This window comes from Aedes aegypti, chromosome 1 (genome assembly GCF_002204515.2).
Source record: "Aedes aegypti strain LVP_AGWG chromosome 1, AaegL5.0 Primary Assembly, whole genome shotgun sequence".
Classification (NCBI taxonomy): Eukaryota; Metazoa; Arthropoda; class Insecta; order Diptera; family Culicidae; genus Aedes; species Aedes aegypti.
In genome coordinates, this window is record NC_035107.1 from 279292574 (window position 1) to 279305885 (window position 13312).

Consider the following 13312-nt stretch of genomic DNA (forward strand, 5'->3'; position numbering starts at 1 on the left):
ATTCGCTCCATGTACAAGTGATCCATATAACTTGATATTCAAGTGTGCAGATTCATGTTAGATTTGCTTCATATCTAAGTGATTTGATTTGGATTCAGTGCGTATTCATTCAAGTGCTTCAGGTCTGATTAACTGTATATTCAAGTAATACAGATCCGAATTACTTCAAATTCACGTGATTCAGGTCTTAATTAATTCATATTCAAGTAATTCAGATCTGATTCATTTCGAATTTCATTCAACTGCATTTTCCAGCGATTAATGTCTTCCAAGCAGTTTAGGACTGATTCACTTCAATTTCTAATTATTTAGGTCTGATTCACTTCATGTTCAAATAATTTAGGACTGATTTACTTCATTTTCAAGCAGTGATGCATTTGAACGCGTTCAGTTCGCGTTCCAGTTCATTTTTTGGAACGGAGCGATCAAGTAGGCTTGCTCATTGTTCAGTTCAAAAAATTGAACTCTAATGAGCAAAATTTTGAACGCAGATTGTTCTGACAGATTTCACGGCATTTTATCGTGCCAAAATTGTTTATGAGGTGAACAAAGCAAGACATAATATATTCATTTATGATTGAATTGATTTTATTATTGATTCAAGACATAGTTTCCAAGTAAATACCTAAATCTATGCTTTAATTACCATTGTAGTGCATTGCGATCTGAACGGGCCGTTCGAGAGCAGCGGCAGGCTCCGGCTCGCAAGTTCACTGTCTACTGCGTTCTAGTGCATTTTTTGAACTTGCTCGGTTCAGTTTTGGCTCGCGTTCAGTTCAAAATGCATCACTGTTTTCAAGAGATGCTGGATTATCTACTTAATTTTTAGCAAATCATATTTGATCACCTCATATTTAAGTAATTCAGATATGACATCATAGTCAAGAGTTTCAGGTCCGATTCACTTCATATAACAGTGATTAAGTCTTGATTTACTTTATTTATTAGTGATTCAGGTCTAAATCATTGGATATTCAAGACTATCTTTTCTGGATTAGAAGATATAACTCACTTGAAATCCTTAATTTTATAATTTAATTTGCTCACGCAAGTGTATTTTTTTCAATTAAAAAATTTGCTTTCCGAATGTCCTTGACATCCTGAACAAGTTTGCCGGTGACTCGAGCTTTCTATTTTATGTGGATCACAAGAAGTACTTGCTTAAAACACAGAGAACAGAAATAGAGGCTCGAACAAAATTCCATCAAAACCATGTGTAAAGGTTAGAGTAAATCATCAGCGCCGCCAACGCAGACAGCGCGACATACAAACTCGTTTCGACCACACGATGGCGCTAGTAAACGTCAACATACATTGGCACACAAAGCAACGCTAGCGACAGGTGGCAATTTTTTATGGTGACACTAGCGCTAAAGTGTAAAAAGCGGCAAAATTGAAGCTACTATGATCTGATGACAGCGCCGCGTAACAGGAGCATAACGACATACTTTCAAATGTCCCGTACAAAGCTTTACACACGCTGACGATTAAAGATGAACGTCTGTTCTCTGTGACACTTCCAATAGGTAAATCTGCAAGACTTTAAATAGACCCGCCACTCAACATTGAAATAAGACGCGTTTAGGACTTTACTTTGCTTACTATGAAAAAAATACGGTGGGTATCTTGTATAGTTTTATGTTTCATGCAAAAAGAGTGTAATGTATAATGATCGTTTTGTCGTGAAAATCGTGAATGAAATGTTATGAATCGATCTTCTACTTTCTCAACTGTACGCTAGCACCACATAGCGGTAAAATTGCTAACCAATCAGTGCTGTCTCCGATTGCTTTTAAGCTTCTAACCAACTTTGCTGAAGACACGAACATTCTAAGTGGTCAGGTTCATGAGCCAGAGCCGTCTAACATATGACCAATTTACATGCACACTAGTGCCACGTAGCGGAAAAATTGCTAACCAATCAATGCTGTTTCACATTGCTTTTAAGCTTCTGAACAACTTTGCTGAAGACACGAACATTCTAAGTGGTCAGGTTCATGAGCCAGAGCCGTCTACAATATGACCAAATTACATGCACACTAGCGCCACGTAGCGGAAAAATTGCTAACTAATCAGTGCTGTTTCACATTGCTTTTAAGCTTCTGACCAACTTTGCTGAAGACACGAACATTCTAAGTGGTCAGGTTCATGAGCTAGAGCCGTCTAAAATATGACCAATTTACATGCACACTAGCGCCACGTAGCGGCAAAATTGCTAACCAATCAGTGCTGCCTCAGATTGCTTTTAAGCTTCTGAACAACTTTGCTGAAGACACGAACATTCTAAGTAATCAGGTTCATGAGCAAGAACCGTCTAAAATATGACCAAATTACATGCACACTAGCGCCACGTAGCGGCAAAATGGCGCATTAAAAATTTCAGCTGATGAACGCCGTAAGGCTTCTGAACAACTTTGCTGAAGACCGCAGCATTCTAGAAAGTAAGGTTTCCAAGATATTGCGTCATTAGTGTAATAGCTTACGAGTGATGCTAAACATTTTGGGGTGCTGCAATATTCAATTGAGGTGTTGCAATACTAGATGATGCGATTCCATACTTATGGCGGGTAGTGTACATCTTATACGGAAACTTTGACGACATCTTATACGGAAACTTTGCACACATAAGCATCGCATAACGCAAAAGGTGATTTCGTTATACGTACATTCTAGTAGTCTAGCTAGTCCTAGGTTAACACTTAAGTCGTCGCGCTGTTGTATTTTGTACAACAGTGGTGAAAAAACCTCGCTTATCGTACACAGCATCAGCGTGGTGGTTCTGACGGTGACAAACCGCGCGACGACTGAAGGGTTAAAAGATTCTAAAACATAAAAATGTAGTCGGCAGTCTATTTTGCAAGATACACTTCATTGGAGTGTAACATTCAATGGCACTCGAGTACTTCTACTCCCATTGACGCTAGTGGAAAATCTCCGTTCTGCACTCTCCATCGCATGCTATTGCCATAAATTCCACCACTAATCGGATTGCAAGGATTTGCAATGGGGCTTCCCGTTCCTTCACCATCACCAAAGAGAACCAAAGAGATACTGATTGATTGGCAAAGCTACGAGGTTATCGCCGTTGTCTTTTCCACGCCATAATTTACATTCCGAGTGCGATGATAAGACCTGTCGTTGCTTCGTTATCAACGCAAACCTACGTCACCTCTCTACAGCAAATTTCAATCAAATTTCGTTTCTCTTCCTTTCTTCAATTATTTGCAGCAGATGACAATCGACTTCATCCATCCAAAGAATTCTCGCGATTCAGCAGAATCCAACCGCGACTGGTTCACGGTCGCCATAAACGTTCACTAACGAGCACCCGTGAAGAGGTAGGTTCCTACGCTCAATTCGTCCGGAACTTGTAATAACAATTCCGTTTCTTCGTTCCAGAACGGGCTTCACGCGTCGCACCTAACGCTAACCTATAGGCTAAGTCAAGAAGATGTGATATTAGATTTACAACTAAACGAACAGCTGGTCCCGCGGGGCCACTTTCTCCGTTATCAACTGCCGAACGGGGCCGGTAAGGCCGTCGAGCGGTACAATCGTACCGACCAGGTGGAACTGTGCCACTATAGGGTGAGTCGTCTGATTGCTCCTAACTGTTCAGAACAATTCAATGCTTGCCATTTTTTCAGGGTAAAATTCGAAACAACCCGGAGTCCAGCGTGGCCCTGTCGACCTGCCGTGGAGTCCGCGGAGTGGTTTACGATGGGCACGAAACGTACTATATCGAAAGCGATGCTCCGGTCGATGGGGACTCGAGCAGTATAGACCTCGCAGATCACTACATCTATCGGTAAGTGAACTGGTCCACTTTAATACCTAGAGTTTGCGTATTGACATCTCACGATCTTATAGACATTCGGATCTACTAACGCATGGGAAATGTGGCTACGAAGGGGGCGCCAATCACACCCACGATCCGGATCTACATCGGGAGTCGGAGTTCCAGCGGCTGTCGAGGGTAAGTATCAGGCGAACTCGGTTGAGCTCTAGGATAAGTATGAATGGCTAAAATTCACTTGGAGTATTTGAAGAACCCAGAGATGGAACTCCTAGAAAACCATGATGTTCAACATCATAACCTCGGTGGTAAAAAATGAAAACCGAATTTAGTATTATAACATGTAATTTCACTAGAGTTTGTATCCTGAGACAGATACCCGTATTTTGACCTCAATTGTAAAGCCGTCTTCAGTGTCGTGTACTCAAGTCTAATACACGATATTGAAGAGGGTCTTACAGTTGAGGTAGAAATACGTGTATTTACTGATTCATTGGTTGATAGCTTAGGCTTTTAGCGATGCTCCTGTAGATCTACAGGATTTTTATGTTGCCAAATCAAAAGATACCTTTCATCATAGACAAAAAGTAGATATCTAATCTATTTCCCAATACTTCCCATCGTCTATCTCCAGCACAAGCGAGCCGCACCCGGCAAATCCTCCTCCCCCATCCGGGGCCCGTACAATGCCAACAAGCATTCGAGCTACGTCGAGCTGGTGATCGTCATCGACAACAAGATGTTCAAGAGCATGAAGGAAAATTTTAAAGTCGTGCAGCAGTACTGCAAGGATATCACCAACATCATCAACGCCCTATACGAACCGCTCAACATCTTCATCGGTCTGGTCGGAGTGGTGATCTGGAACGAAGCGAACGAAATTGAACTGTCCAGCGATGGGGAGATCACGCTAAAGAACTTCCTGCACTACCGCAAGAAGGTGCTGTTCAAGGATCATCCGAACGACAATGCGCAGCTCTTTACGAAGGAGCACTTTGAAGGTGGTGTAGTGGGGAAGGCGCTCAAGGGACCTATTTGTACGTACGAGTTCAGTGGAGGCGTGGAGATGTATCACAGCGAGGTGATCGGGGTGCAGGCTACTACGGTGGCGCACGAGATGGGTCACAACTTCGGAATGGAGCACGATACGCCGGATTGTCAGTGCGAAGACGAGAGGTGCATTATGTCTGCTTCAAGTTCTTCGATCGCGCCAAAACACTGGAGCAGTTGTAGCATCGATCAGCTGAACTTGGCGTTCCACCATGGGATGAACTACTGTTTGAAGAATAAGCCGACGCAGCTTTTTGATTCTCCAGTTTGTGGGAACGGTTTTGTGGAACCTGGTGAACAGTGCGACTGTGGATTGCCGGATCATTGCGAGAATTCTTGCTGCAATCCGAGGACATGTATGCTGCATTCTAATGCGTCCTGTGCAACGGGAGAGTGTTGTGACCTGGACACTTGCAAACCGAAGCCGGGTGGAACGGTTTGTCGGGAAGCGGAAGGAGAGTGCGACTTGCCGGAGTATTGCTCCGGGGAATCGGAGTACTGCCCGAACGATGTCTTCAAGAGAGATACAGAGGTTTGCGACGATGGGAAGGCGTTCTGTTACAAGGGATCGTGCAGGTCGCAGAACGATCAGTGTCGTTTACTATGGGGTCCAACGGGGAAGTCTTCGGAGCAGTGCTACAAGAAAAATGAGGAAGGAACGAGGCACGGCAACTGTGGCTACAATCGAGTGAAGAACGAGTACGTCAAGTGTGACGAAGGCGACGTGTACTGCGGTATGCTGCACTGTCGGCATTTGAACGAGCGACTGGAGTTCGGAATGGAGTCGGTGGCGATTCTGTCGCACAGCTTCATGACCTACAACGGGAGCGTGATTCCATGTCGGTCGGCGATCGTGGATTTGGGTCTGCAGAAGGTCGACCCAGGGTTGGCCCCAGATGGAGCAAAGTGCGGCGAGGGGAAGATGTGCCTGAACCAGGTGTGCATGGCCGTGGAAAGTCTTCGAGCGCAAGGCAGTGGCGTGGAGTGTCCGGAGAATTGCAACGGGAACGGTATCTGCAATAGCGAAGGACACTGCCATTGCAACAAGGGCTTCGGACCGCCGTTGTGCAACAGTCCCGGAAACGGAGGCTCAGAAGACAGTGGGCCGGCATCGGATCCAAATGGTGAGTACACTGAGCAAAAAAGAAGTTTCAAAACGATGCTAACACTCAATTTAATTTTCATTTTCAGCTGGCAGCGGCTTCACACGGTTCCTGTACATCTTCTTCTGTGGAGTGGTCCCAACCTGCGCCATCTTCGCCTTCGTGGTGTACTACTGTCGGCAGGACCACGGCGGAAGCGCCAAGAAGCCTCGCAAGCCACCATCCGTGTACGTACAACAAACCAAGCGTTCGCTTAGCAATGTGTTTCAAACGTGCCGAGTCGCTAGCTCTGCTACTTCTTCTGGTTGCGCCGGAAATAATACCTCCAGCAATAAAACTTCTAATAAACCGCATGTCCAAATCAGTGGCTTGCAGTTGGTTTCTAGTACTAATCCCGAGTTACTAAACACTAGCACGGAGTTGCATCTTTAGTTCGGTTAAGAGTTCAAACCATTTCGCTTCTTGTCATTGGAAATAAGCTTAATTTGTCTTGTCAGTTCTCATATTTATTTATAAGCCCGCATGATTTTAATTTAGTTTTTAGGCTAGTCTTACGTCTGTGTTTGTGTTCGCTAATAATAATAACTTATGGATTTTGTGATCATGTCAACTGTGGTTGTTTTAAATGTATTGCCGTTCCTAACCTTATTTTAGTATTGGAAGTAAAAAAACAAATCATTTATTTTTGGTTCACTAATCCGAATACTGATATGTCTCTAATCCGGTTTTTATGTATTGGTCGTTTCTTCATCATCTTGGTGTGTAGTTTTTAGTCGCATGGTATCACACGTACACACACAAACACATGCATTTATCGCTGTTGGGTAGGTGTTACTCCGATTATTCGGAAATAGAAGGGTGCATCCAGTGGATCATCGACAATTTAGGAGGAGTATTCCCAGATGATTATGAACTGCTGTGCACCCTTCTTGTAGAACAGACATAACCTATAAAATCTCCTAACGGAGATCAACTGTGGCAATTCAATGTGACGTCGCTTTTTGTTTTAGGTCTACCAACAATATGAAGAGCGACTCGTCGCGAAGTACCGGATCTACGCACACGATGGTTCCTTCGTCGCCCAACTCTCCGGACGACATGAACTCAGCTTTGTTGAGGCCATCGAACGACGTAGACTTCATCAGTAACAACAATATGTTCGGTAAATTCAAAGGCTTCACCTTAAAACCCCTTCCCGAGCCAGGAGCCACCCTCAAGTCCCCCAATGTAGCGTTTGTCCACCCGGTTTCAAAGTACAGTGAAGACACGAGCAGTACCGTCCCTAGTAGACCAGCTCCCCCTGCTCCAAAGTTTAAGCCAGCTGTCCCCGCGCACACGGTTCAGATCGGTAACAGCACCTACAATAAACCGGCAGGAATCCATCAGATCAACGGGTACAAACTGGCCAACCACGAGCACCAAATGGAGAGTGCTCCAGCACTACCTCCTCTGAACCCTGGTTCTACGGCGCGTCCCATCATTTCCAGCCCCATTCTCGAATCGTCCACCAACACCTCCAGAGAAATTAACACCGGAACCGCAAAAATTCCCATCCGACCTGCTCCGGTCTTACCCCCGGTACAAAGCAACCCCGGTGGGTCCGAAGAGAACATGGTTCCGGAGATCCTCATCAATCCAACCAGCAAAGACAAAAAGTCCAAGGAAGGCAAACTGAATCGCATCACCTCCTACCTAAAGAAGGACGAAAAAGTCCCTAAAGCTGAACCCAAGAACATCAAGATCGTCGATAAAGAGAAGCTTAAAAACCTGGAAATATCCGCCCCGATTCCCATAGCTTCCGATTTAGCCAAAAGTATGCCCAAATTGAACGAAACCGAGTCGGTGCTGGGTCCAGGCTCTGCAACTGTTCAACGTGCCAAGAGCATGAGGGATCCTGAAGCGAAAGAAAAACGCGTTCCTGGAGATGGGCAGGCCGCCACCGAGTCTCCACGAAAACCTTCGACCCTGAAGCGTCCTCAGAGTATGGTCGGATCACGTCCTACTATGCCTCCGCCGCGGCCTCCTGTCCCGCCAGCACCCACGATCAATGAAGTTAAAATGCCAAAAACTTACGGCTACCAGAAACCGGGCCCTCCGAAGACGGTAACAATCGTTGCCCCACGAAACGACTACGATGACTGCCAAGATGTGGAAGACTCCATCATCACTGCAACCTCAAACGGATCTTCGTCTGCCCTGGGGCACGACAACATCTACTCGGTGATCGACGAGTCTCCATCACCTCCGAGCATTATGTCGCCTCAGGCTACCCTCTCATCGGGGAGTTCCGACAGTATGGGACTTCTTGGAGAGATCGTTAACGAGATCGAAAGCCGCGGAAGCGATTCAGTGTACATAGCTTCAACGTTGAAAAGGGACGGAGGTGCCCGCAAGAACTCCCAGGCCCCTATGGCTGAAGAGGAGGACGACGAACCCACGTACGTCAACACATCGGAGATTCAGGACGATGAAGACGCGGCGGGAGACCCTACGGACGAAGACGACGAGCCGTACCCTGCCAACCTCAAGTCCAGTGTCAGCACCACGTCCAGTGGCTATCTGCGGCCGTCAGCAATCAACGCCCCGATCGCACGGGTGGCGCCATCAAAGCCAGAAAGTGTTTCAACTAATTTAAGTAGCTTTAGAAATGGTAACTCTAACGTCCTAAGCACTCTACAGTTTGAAGGCCCTGTCGAGTCCAGCAAGCCTCCAGCGTCAACTAAAAAGTCCACGACAACAACAGCTCCCTACAAGCCTTATCACAGTTCCGTCAGCAACAACCGCCCAGGATCTGTCGTGGCAGCCACCAAGTCCAAGATCAACCAAGAAAAACTCACAAACGGCGGTAGCAGCTCTTTCACGGCACCGAAGCTGAACCGCAATCCAACACCGCCCAGCATCACTGCGACCACCAACGGTAGTCGAAAACCAACCAGCAATTCATCGATCCGAACGCGAAGTCCTTCGCCAAAGGGCCGAATTGCAAATGGCGGAGTCACAGCGGCCAAGACTTCCGCCTCCACAGCGCAGAAACCTAAAACTCCAGCCAAGCCGGAGAGCGTCGTCAAGCCGAAGATCTCATCCACCAACAGCAAAATTCTGACGGCGGCCGCTCGATCCGGTCCCGGAAAGTCTTCTAACGTGGCGTCGTTGCAGCAGAAATTCGAAACGAAAAAGTAGAAGGCTGCATAACCTCGCGCCATCTCTACTTAGAAGCCCCGTACTAGAAAAAAACGCATAATATCAGCCGTTTCATATTATGTTAATATGAAAAAGAGAATGCGGTTCAAATGTCCCGCGCTTCGTTCCGTTTTCCGAGACTAAGAATTATAACAATCAAAATCACCGATGTGAAACATAGTAGGATAATAGAGTTCACGCGCAATAGATCGTTTTCGGTTTTTACAAAACGTTACAAAGGTTATTAGATATTCGATAAGCAAGTGTTGTCAGTAATCCTGTACGGCTTGATCTCTATCCGCCAGAACTCCTTCCCCCAGTTTTCCAGTTCTATTGTTTCTTGCTGCTCTTTTCTCCCCTACCCGTGTCGCAGTTAGAGAGCAGATAAAAAAACGAGACAAGTCCGTCGTAGTTCAGAATCTCATTCGTTTGTAAATAGTAACCAAAGAAAGAAAGTGAAACTGTTATATGGAAAATAATGGAGGAAGTAAACCGACCAAGAGTTGGATTGGAAATTGGATTTTGAGACCATTATCACAGCCAAGACAAACGAGGCGAAAAATGATACGAATTTGAAACGTTCGAAAACGAATCAAAACCAAGGTTGAGAAGAGGACATAACGATCATAAATGATTTTTAGAGGATTGAGTGTAAGCTGATTACTAGGATTTGCATATTAATCAATTGTAAAATGATAGAAGGAGAGCCCCGCAGAAGGAGTGGGTAATCATCCAGCATACTATTTGTGTAAAGTGAAACTGCTTTTTATATAGGTGATCAAATAAACAATTGTCATCGAGAGAAGGAGAGAAAGAGAGAATACAACTCTAACGAAATAAAGTCTTTTATAATATTAAACCGGAAAGAGAATATTTATCTTCGAAAAAGTCCAAGAACCCCGTGCTATTCAGGTGGTCATCGTCAGCTGCTTCCACCTTTCAATCACCACACTTCTGTCCGTTGTTGTTTTCATCCGTTCTACTGCATTAGACTCGTGAAAGGAAACCTTATTTGAGGAATGCTTTGTGCTTCTCAACAGTATGCTCTAGCAATCGTCAATAAAAGCCACGTTAGGCTGCAAATTTCGCAATCGGGTCCACATTTGTAAATACGTCAGCCTTTTGCGAATCCGATACGACGTGCTGAACTTTTTTTTAACTTTTCTCTTACAAAACGGTGCCGCATGTTTATATATTTTGTGCGAGGAGAATATTTCCTTTTCGGCTAGGCACATCGCACAACGGTTATCGCAGAATATGGGTAAAGCTTCTTGGATACCGAATAATAGTTCAACTCGTAGTCCGTGCAGCAGACAACGTCATGTACTCGGCTTTCATTGAAGACAACGCTACAGTTCTATATTTCTTGCAACTCCGTGAACCTGAACCACTTGCGTATTGGAACACATACCCCGTATTAGATCGCCTGGTATCAGCATCATTGCCCCAGTCCGCATCACTGAAGCCCTCGAAAGAACAATCTTGTTTCTTACAATAAACCAACTTTATGTTGAGCGTTCCTTTGAGATAGCGCAAAATACGCTTTGCCGCCGTCCAATAAGCGCCAGGATTGTCACTAAAGCTGCTTACAGAGTTTACTGTGCCAGGAATTGAAGTTCATCAACTAGTTGACGAAATGGAATGTTCTTCATTTTATGTTTCTCCTCAGCAGTCCGTGGATACATAGCTTTCGTCAATTTTTGTGTCGGATCACACGGACTCCAGCTTGTTGTTCGTTCATCCGTAAACGCAACAGTAGATCTTCAATATACCGCCGCTGGTCCAACATGATACCGTTCTCCGTCTGGGTGATTCTCATTCCTAGAATTTTCTCAGCTATTCCTAGGTCCTTCATCCGGAACCTTTTTATCAAGCGATTCTTCAGGTAGCTTACCGATTCCTTGTTATTTGAAAACAGCACAAAGTCGTCTACGTAAACAGCTATCACGATTTTTTTCGCTCGTTGTCTACTAGATAGTAGACACAAAGATAGTAGCTCGAACGTTTTAGACCGATGTTCTTCAGTTCCGCATCCAACTTCTTGTTCCATACGCGGTGGGTTTTTTTTTCATGAACCTTGCGGAGTCGACAAACCTTTCTAGGTCCAGTTGCATCTCCATGACGTTCTGACTGTTCAATATAGATGTCTTCTTCATCCCACTCTCCTTGCAGAAGTTGAGCATCCACTGCCAAGAGATAACGAATTGTGGCATAACTCAATACCGGAGAATGAGGTTTTGTGCGGCCCGCGGAATAATTTTGAATATTGGAGCAGTGCGGCACGCAAGTTGTAATTTCGAAGGATGAAAATGTATCTTCTGTAAAATCTCACAAAAGTTTTTTCTATAGTGGACCATTGGATTATTATGTATTATTTTTAGCAACAACAAAACTGAAAGTTCAGCGTAATTTTGAAACTAAAATAGAAATACTTGGAAAATACACTATCTATATTCTGATAAGTATCAAGAGTTGAAGAAACTTTGGATTATCGGACAAACTCAAGAAATAAAAAATTATATCAATTTCCTTTAGTTTCTCACTGTTGAACACTTGTGAAAGATGAAAATATGGATGTTTTATAACGATGATCTTTCACTTCCGGGAACCTTATAATTTTTTACATGTATCTTTGTACAAAGAACAAACTCTTGAGAATCCAGGGACATAGTAAATGTCAAACACAATAGGCATGCATATTTCAGAAGTCACCTGTCGACCCCAATAGTAACCCAGTCAAGACGAGTAACAACTGTCGAAAACTTCGACTGACAGAGTCCTCTCGAGCGAATTTTTTGGACGACAGCATTGTTCATTTTGTAACGAATAGATTTTCGTGCAAATCTTAAATGTGGGGAAAAAATAAATATTCACACGCCAATTTATATGGCTGTTCAGCAAAAGCACGTACCTTACATTCAATGCACAATCCAACAGTGTACGTTACATGTGCGTTACATGTTGATTTTGTTAGATCCAATATATGTCAAACATGGTGTGACAAAATTATTCAGATGTAACTCTATTGGAGGGCAAAATACCCAATAAATCTAGTCGAGTCGTTTTGGTCAGACTTATAAAATAGATATTTGTGGCCCGCGACGTATTTTAAGAGCAAAATGGTGGCCCGCATAACCAGCTAGGCTGAGGATTACTGCTTCATAGCGATCCACGGTTCTATTCAGCTGGTAGCTTGGTCATCTCCCACGTGTTGTTCTGCTTCAACGCTTCTAGCTCATCAAGCATGGCATTATACCATAATATTCGATCATCTCGCAGGATAGCTTCTCGATACGACTCCAGTTAACGAAGGGGGAAGAAGGGATAAGCTTTTCAGCAAAAGTACTACACGATTTGATACTTGCCTGAAAATTTTGTTCTAGAGGTTTCTCTAGGTAATTCTTTAAGAGATTCTTCCAGAAATTCTTTACGGGAGTTCTCCCGGAATTCCTTAAGGGATTCCTCCCGGAATTCCTAAAGGCATTTCTCCCGGAATTCCTCAAGGAATTAATCTAGGAATTCCTCCCGGAGTATCTCCAAGGATTCACGAAAATCCTCCAGGGACATTTCCAGAAATTTCTTATACGAATATTTTTCAAGGGATTCTCGAGGGATTCCTCGTGGAATTTTTCAAAAATTTCTCCCTGGACCCCTGGAGATAGAGTTCTTGGAGGTTATCAGGAATTCCTTCAAAGACTTTACTAGAAATTTCGTATAAGGATTTCACCGGTGATTTAGGAATCACCAGTGACTCTGTTCTCCAGTGACTCTATCAAACGTTCCTCCTGGGATACAAAAAACAGGAATTCCTTCAATTCTTTCAGTAATTCCACCAGGAATGCCTTCGAAAATTCCGCTAGGATTCTTTCTAAGGATTCCAATTAAAAATCCCCCAAATAAATCCTCCAGGGATGCCTCTAAAGATTCCACCAGAGGTTCCTCAATGCGTTTCCATTCGTCCAGCTAATTCTCCAGGATTTCCATCAGGAAAACCTCCAAGAATTTCAGCTGAAATTCTCATAGGGATACCACTAAAAATACTTTCAGAAAGTCCACCAATTATTTTTTCATCCACAACATTCTGGAAAGAAATCCTTCAAGGATTCTACCTATTACTCAAGTGATTTGATCACAATTTCCCATCAAGCTTCCACCAGTAATTTCTTCAGAGACTGTATCAGTT

General features: G+C 44.0%; 1 protein-coding gene across 1 annotated transcript in view; it reads left to right on the top strand.

Moving 5' to 3' along the window:
• LOC5576567 overlaps positions 1-9988 on the top strand; it is a 247241-nt gene extending 237253 nt beyond the window's left edge. The window contains exons 2-8 of the mRNA XM_021837939.1: positions 3232-3338; positions 3400-3588; positions 3648-3808; positions 3871-3976; positions 4431-5970; positions 6038-6176; positions 6960-9988. Coding sequence (XP_021693631.1) covers positions 3232-3338; positions 3400-3588; positions 3648-3808; positions 3871-3976; positions 4431-5970; positions 6038-6176; positions 6960-9129 — 4412 coding nt within the window. The 3' untranslated portion in view covers positions 9130-9988. The remainder of the gene's footprint in view (positions 1-3231; positions 3339-3399; positions 3589-3647; positions 3809-3870; positions 3977-4430; positions 5971-6037; positions 6177-6959) is intronic.
• The last annotated feature ends 3324 nt before the right edge of the window (positions 9989-13312 follow it).